The sequence below is a fragment of the Dermochelys coriacea genome, chromosome 2, assembly GCF_009764565.3.
Source record: "Dermochelys coriacea isolate rDerCor1 chromosome 2, rDerCor1.pri.v4, whole genome shotgun sequence".
Taxonomy (NCBI): domain Eukaryota; kingdom Metazoa; phylum Chordata; order Testudines; family Dermochelyidae; genus Dermochelys; species Dermochelys coriacea.
The window spans coordinates 234764284-234771443 of NC_050069.1; the positions used below are offsets into that span (position 1 = coordinate 234764284).

At 41.4% G+C, this 7160-nt stretch overlaps 1 protein-coding gene across 1 annotated transcript in view; it reads left to right on the top strand.

The window, feature by feature from the left end:
- SPAG6 (sperm associated antigen 6) overlaps nucleotides 1-3208 on the top strand; it is a 47831-nt gene extending 44623 nt beyond the window's left edge. Inside the window, exon 11 of the mRNA XM_038393346.2 lies at nucleotides 377-3208. Within this exon, the coding sequence (XP_038249274.1) occupies nucleotides 377-443 (67 nt within the window). The 3' untranslated portion in view covers nucleotides 444-3208. The remainder of the gene's footprint in view (nucleotides 1-376) is intronic.
- The last annotated feature ends 3952 nt before the right edge of the window (nucleotides 3209-7160 follow it).

Consider the following 7160-nt stretch of genomic DNA (forward strand, 5'->3'; position numbering starts at 1 on the left):
GAAGAGTCCTATTGGGTGCTGAGCTCTCTTGAAAACTGGCCACTTCCTTTAAGTGCCTAATTGGGAGCTGAGCTCTTTTTGAAAATCTGACTCCAATTGAATACTGAGCAATTCTGAAAATCTGGTCCTATAGGTCTGAATACTGGCATTTTACAGTCATTTTGCTCAGGGGTAAATGACGACACAAGATGCAAGGTAGTACAGAAACAGTCTCTTAAAGGATTACAGGTGGATAATTACAGATCTTCTTGAGCTATAACCCAAGTTTGAGTCTAGCAGGTTTTGTAATAAATACACTAGATATTAATATAATTTAAATATTTAGCATAATACATATTTCCTTGTCTAATACACAGACAAAATGTTTCTTTTTCAGGTATTATTCTCCTGGATATTCTGATGCACTTCTGGAAAAGGTGGAAAATTATCAACCAGTTTTATAAATGCTTCAGATTTTCTGTTAAAATACTCTTTCTCACATGTGCTTTTATGATGGGCATGAAAATATAGTACAGTATAGCCAAAAACTCTTGCTGAATTCTGAAATATTTATCTTTCTCCTCTTCTCTGAACTATTAATCACCATTGTTAATCCTTTTCAGTTTGAAGAAATAACCTTGACCCTTTCTTGTGCTGTAGTGTTTGTGTAAGCTTACATTGAGAACAGGGCTTCTCAAATGTCAGGAGTTCATGTTTCTCAAAAGTCACTCGTGCTGCAGGCTGCTGAGCACTGCCTGGATGTACTTGGGAGCCCTCTTCAACTCCCACTGCCCTCAATGGAAGTTGAGGGACCTCAGTGTCTCCAGCAAGTTATATTTTGTTCTGTATATTATTAGTTTCTCAAGTTTTGCTCCTCCTTTTCTGATTTTTCTGCCTGATCCTACAAGTAGTTATTACCCCATGTTTCACTAGAACTCCATGTGAGGGCAAGGATTTGTGATGGAGAAACTCTTTGTAGAATCAGTCCTTATTCTTTATTTCCTCAAGGAAAGTTAGTGGTTATCTGACCTGGGCCCAGGCTTTGTCTTTCCCAGTACTGTAACCATTTCCCTGTTTGTACCTTTATATATACACGTTAGAGTTCCCCAGGTCTGAGAGAATCCTAACTCTTTTTTTTATTATGCAATCAGTTTTCCTCTGAAACATTTCCAACCCCTCCCTGATGGAAAGCAAGAGACTGACTTATGAGGTACGATGTTGGTCTCTAGGGGCCGAAGTAGGTGTAAAATAGAAAAGCGTCAGGGTCTGACAGCGATATGAGGATCAAATCCTACTTTGGCTGGTGCAGTATGGTAAACCAAGAATCCTGGCCAGTGCATCTTCTGCAGGAGTTCTGCTGCTCAAGGCAAGATTTCTCATGATGGGAAGGGGCAGCACACTTCTCTGCCCCTCTGATCAAGAACGAAGTGTGAGCACCCAAATGGAACTTTCTGTATGTGCATAGGGGCCAGATCCTGTAAGGTCATGTCAGATTCAGAGCTCTTTCAACTCTGATTGAAAGTACGCAGCATCTGGCGGGAAGTACTCAACAGCTCACAGAATGGGCCCTCAGAATAATGCCTGCAAAATACTGAGCATCTTCAGTGAATTGAGGGCACTTTACTCCCAGTGATTTGAATAGGACTTGAGGTTGTTCTGCATTTGTCAGGAGACAATTGGCACATTGCAGAATTGGGTCCAAACAGGTCCAGAGCCTAAAGAGAGTCCCTCATCCATAAATCATGCCCACACAGGTATGTTGCAGATATTAGCTGTTGGCTTTTTTAGTGCTTGCTGGAGCACTATGGAGAGATTTTTCCCTCTTACATGATGTAATAAGACTCTTAAATTCCTATTATCCCTCTTGGGTACCAGTGCAGCACAGGACAGGATGTAGCCCTGAGTATTCACTAGCTTACCTGGCATAGTCATTTGTCATTCCCTTTGAACTACTGACCATTTTTCTCCCTCTAGTATGTAACATTTTCTTTCAAAGAATAATAAGAATTTTGTTTCTGCAGTGGAGTGTTGAACTACTCAATGTGGGGAGAGAAGTTTGAAAACCCTGCATTAAAGAGAACACTTTTGACATACAATAAAATGTGTCAAATTAATTTTTCTACTTTCTTAAAAAATGTATTAACTGAGTAAGTTTATAAAACAGGAATTAACTGTATATAATAGGAGCAATGCTTCAGTGTAGTTGGAAATGATTTAGAGTGGGTTTCCTTGGCGAAATTCTGAATTTCTATTTTCTTTTATTCTTGTCAGCATCATTTTCAGCAGTTTTACAAAAATATTGATGGGCTATCTTGACTAAAGGACTAATTCTACAAAGGGCTGAGTCCCTGCTGTGAGGTGTGAGTACTATCAGCTTCCATGCTTTTCAGAGGGAGTAGAGGGTGCACAGCACCTTGCAGTATCTAGCCCTAATTGAAGTGGAATCTGAGAGGCTTCGTGAATTCTGATACTGAGTTATTCATAGACCATACCAGGTGGGTTCCTTCCTTAGCAACCAAAATATCTAAAGGAAAGTAAACACCATATCGTACCCCATGAATGATACATTGTGTACATCCCAGGGATTCTGCACTGGTAAATTCAGAGCCTAAACCAACCACCTCTAAATCTTTTTCTAATTTCTCACAGTAGACCAGATCATCCAAGGAGTTGAACTCCAACTGTGAGGACAACTCAGTGTGAAAGGAGGGTGCTTGGTGCCTGTCAGAAGCTGGCCCAATATTGGGGAATTATTATTTAAGACAATTATACATTTTATCCTAGGCCAATAAAATCATTTGGCCTCTAACTGCTGTAGTAATAATCCAAGGATCCTGCTAAATCCTGCCATGCTGCTGCAGTCAGGGGAGTGGAGATGCTAGAGAATCTTGTGCTGGTTGCCTGCAGTTGAACAGGCTCCTTCACTGGATTGCACCCCCTCCTCCTGTGGCTGAAGGACTCCCCAGGGACACTGATGCGGCACGGGGCAGGATTTAGGTCTTAATCAGCACTATCACTTATTTGCATTTTCAAATTTAAGATCACTAGCTCAATGACTACTGTTTTTTGCAGTGCTTCAATAGTTACGTTTTACAGCACTTCAGACCTCTCTCTCTTGGTTTAAATAATATCTATATCTATGTTAATGTTTACACCATTACTGTGGCAACTGTCAAGTGTGTATCTTTTGTCTCAATTCCATGTAATAAAATATAGACATTTGCATTTGAATTAACTGTAGAAATCCTGGTTTTGTACTGGTTTAATGGCATCTTGTCCCACACAAACTCATGGAAGTTGGCTTGATGAAAAGGCTGATTGTGCAAGGGTCAGCTGCTGCCTCAGTTTACCTCTGGAGCAGTGCTTCTATATCTCCCTCTGAAATCTCATGCACCCACGTATTTCAAATATAATTCCCACTTGTGGGGACTGGTTTATTAACCCATAACACAAAATAAATATAAACTGTCCCTTTACCCTTCCAGGCACAAGTAGTTATGTTCCTTTAAACTCACAGCTTCTTTAGCCCTTCTTTGGGCTCAGGTAATTCTTTGCCTTACTATCAGGGCTTCTCAGTTCAAGTCCTTCTGGCTCCTAGTTGAAGGTTCTTCACAGCTCTCCTCCTTGGGCTGCATTTGAATCCTGGCAGGCTTCCCCCAGGCTCCCACAATCCTGGCTTTACCACAGGAGAGCCTTGCAGGATGATCTGGTACAAAGAACCCAGGCTGGCGCTCACCTTTCCATTTGAGCAGGCTTCTGTTTACTGAAAGCAACCCTTCTGGAGTTGTTATGTGACTCAGTAGAGGCTAGGGCCTGGAAACAGTGCAGGGATGTTCAGAATTTTAATCCTTTTAGCAGCAGTATTGGCTGTTCCACAAAAACTATCTTTTTCATCTAGCTATTCTGGAATCAATAGGATCTGCAAAGGGGAGCTTATACAGATAAACTCTACTCTCACACATATGATTCAAGGTTGGTTTCAAGCAACTCAGAGAAATAGCAGACAAGGTCTCATGGAAAGACCAATTAGGAAGGACAGGAGTTGAATGGAGCTGGTAGTTCTTAAAAGATGTAATAATAAAGGGTCAAAATGAAGCTATTCTGACACAGAGGAAAGATAAGAAGAGCCATAGAAGGCCAATGTGGCTGCACACTCCACTTTTTAACTATCTAAAACCCAAAAGGGATACATGCAGGAACTGGAAGGAGGGGCATGTCACCAAGGAAGTATACATAGGAATATCATGAGCGTTTAGGGACAAAATCAGGAAAGCCAAGGCAATGAATGAGTTACAACTGTCAAGAAATGTTAGAGACAACAAAAGGGGTTCTTCAAATATGTCAGACAAAGAAGATCAAGGACGCTGTGGGTCCACTGCTCAAAGGAGAAGGTGAGCTGGTAACAGAAGATAGGAAGGCAGAGCTGCTCAATGCCTACTTTACTTCAGTCTTCTCACAAAAAATAATATGACCAGAGGACTAGTGAAGTTACCATAGACAATGAAGGGGAAGGGATGCAGATCGGGATAAGTAAAGAGATCTGGCCAATTTGAATGAATTCAAATCACCGGGGCCTAATGTTATTCACAGATACTGAAGGAATTAGCTGAATAAATGTTGGAGCCACTGGCAATAATGATTACAAACTCATGGATGATAGGAGAGATCCTGGAAGACTGGAAAAGGGCTAACATAGTGCCCATCTTTAAAAAGGGGATAAAGGAGGAGCCTGGGAACTATAGACTAGCCAGTCTGACTTTGATACCTGGGAAGGTACTAGAGCAATGTACAAAACATTCAGTTTGTGAATACCTGGAGGATAAAGGGGTGATCACTAGCAGCCAGCATGAATTTACCAAGAACAAATCATGACAAACCTGCTTGATTTCCTTCTTTGACTGGGTAACTGATTTGGTGGGTAGGGGGAATGCAGTGGACATAATATACCTGCACTTCAGCAAGATTTGTGACACAGTCGCATTCTGACAAGCTGGAGAAATGTGGCTCCGCAGAACTACCATTAAGTGGATGCATAATTGATTAAACAACCGCAAAGAAAGAGTAACTATTAATGGAATGATGTCGGATTGGAGAGAGGTCTCAAACTTCCACAGGGATCTGTTCTGGATCCGGTGTTGTTTCATATCTTTATTAATGACCTAGATGTAGGAATAGAGAGCATACTGATCAAGTTTGCAGATGACAAAAAGCTAGGGGAGATTTGCCAACACTTAGGAGGAGAGAGCTAAAATTCAGAGGGATCTTGATAAATTGGAGAACTAGGCTATAGACAAAAAAACAAAATTCAACAAAGACAATTATAAGGTGCTACACTTAGGGAAGAAAACCAAATGCACAAATACAGAATGGGAGAAAACTGGCTTGGCAGTAGCACTGCTGAGAATGATATGGAAGTTGTGGTGGATCACAACTTCAACATGAGTCAGCAATGCAATGCTGTTGTTAAAAACGCAAATGCAATTTTAGGTTGCATTAACAGAGGCATAGCATGCAAATCACGGGAGGTGATAGTACTGCTCTACTCGGCACTGGTTAGGCCTCAGCTGGAGTACTGTCTATATTTGATGACCAAAATTGGACAAAGGATGCAGAGAAACTGGAAAGGATTCAGAGGCAAGAAAACTACCATTATATTGTGCTGCATATCATAAGCATCTCCTTTCCCATGAGTTAAATGTATTAATCAATTACTGTTCTCTGACACGAAAGGCCAGCTCCTGGGAATAGCTGACTGGCTCAGAGAAGTGCGGAGGGCCCTCAGCTCGCACTGCCTTCAATGGGAATTAAAGGTGCCTGACATCTTGCATCATCGAGTTCTTAGTGGGGACAATTTGATATTGTTGTATCTCAAGAGTGATTGTTCATTTCCCAAAAAAACTTTTTATTCAGTAATCAGGAGCAAATTGTTCTACCATGAGCATATCCTAAGCTGTGTGATAGATCAGTGGTTCTCAACCTGTGGACTCCTGGGGTTCGGAGACTGTCTAAGGGGTCCACGAAAGGTTGTAGTTACCATATAGCAGTGCTTTTCAACCTGTGATCCATGGACCCCTGGGGGTCTGCAGACTGAGGTTTCCAAAGGAGACTGCTCCTCCATTTGAAAATTTGTAGGGGTCCACAAAAGAAAAAAAGGTTGAGAACCACTGTACTAGATCATACCAAGAGCATAGCGTATATGCATGAAAACAGAAAATAGAAAGCAAAGGCCAGCCACAAACCAAAAATTGGAGATAACAAAAAGGCAAACATAAGAACAAAAGAAATACTGGTACTGCTCAGTCGAAACTCTGAAACTCTGAATGTTCCATATACACTCAGTCTCAGTTATGGTTCATTGTGCAGCACCCTCACACTTTGGTTCATATGTTTTCCCATCTAGCCACTATCCAGCATCCTCTCTATGTTTGTATATCAGACATTACTCACCTATGCAGGCTATCATGCATTTAGATTGTGATCTAATTCCGAAGGTTTTAGTGGGTGTTACTCTGCCCCTTCCCCCTTTATAAACATTGCTGGGAATAGGAAGTTAGGGTAACCTCCCAAACACAACTTTATTTCCTGAATGAAGTGAATTAACTGACTGATGGTACAAAGGGGCACAGGAAATGGAGATACATGGCCTGATTCACCTTGCACACTGGTGTAAATCACATAATTCCATTGACTTCAGTGATGGTACACAAGTATAACTGGGTAGAGAATCAGGACCATGAAAACCAGCTCTCCTCTAACCATCATGAGTTAAGGGTATTGTGGGGGTGAGATGCTTGTGAATGCAAAGAGGAAAAGCATTACAGCCATTTCTTGCCTGACAGGGCCGTGTATGCGCTCGTGAGAGAGAGCATGAGAGTGCTGAAGGACTTAGTGTGGCAACACAGCCAACAGCCAGGAGTAATGCTTTCAAAACAAAGGTTATATATTCCTCTAGTTCTATAAATGTAACTTCTCTGTGCCTAGTGCATTACTTCTTTGCACAAATTCACTCTCATACATTGGTAGCTTGCACTCCTTCCCAGATTTTCATTGTTAGGGCCCATACCTTTGGGATTAGTGAATCTGAGATCTGCTGCACATCTGCACAGGGTTCTGTAGTAACAGTACTTTATTTTCATCAAGTGTTTTTCCTGTTAAATTGTGTGCGATCAATACTGTATGCA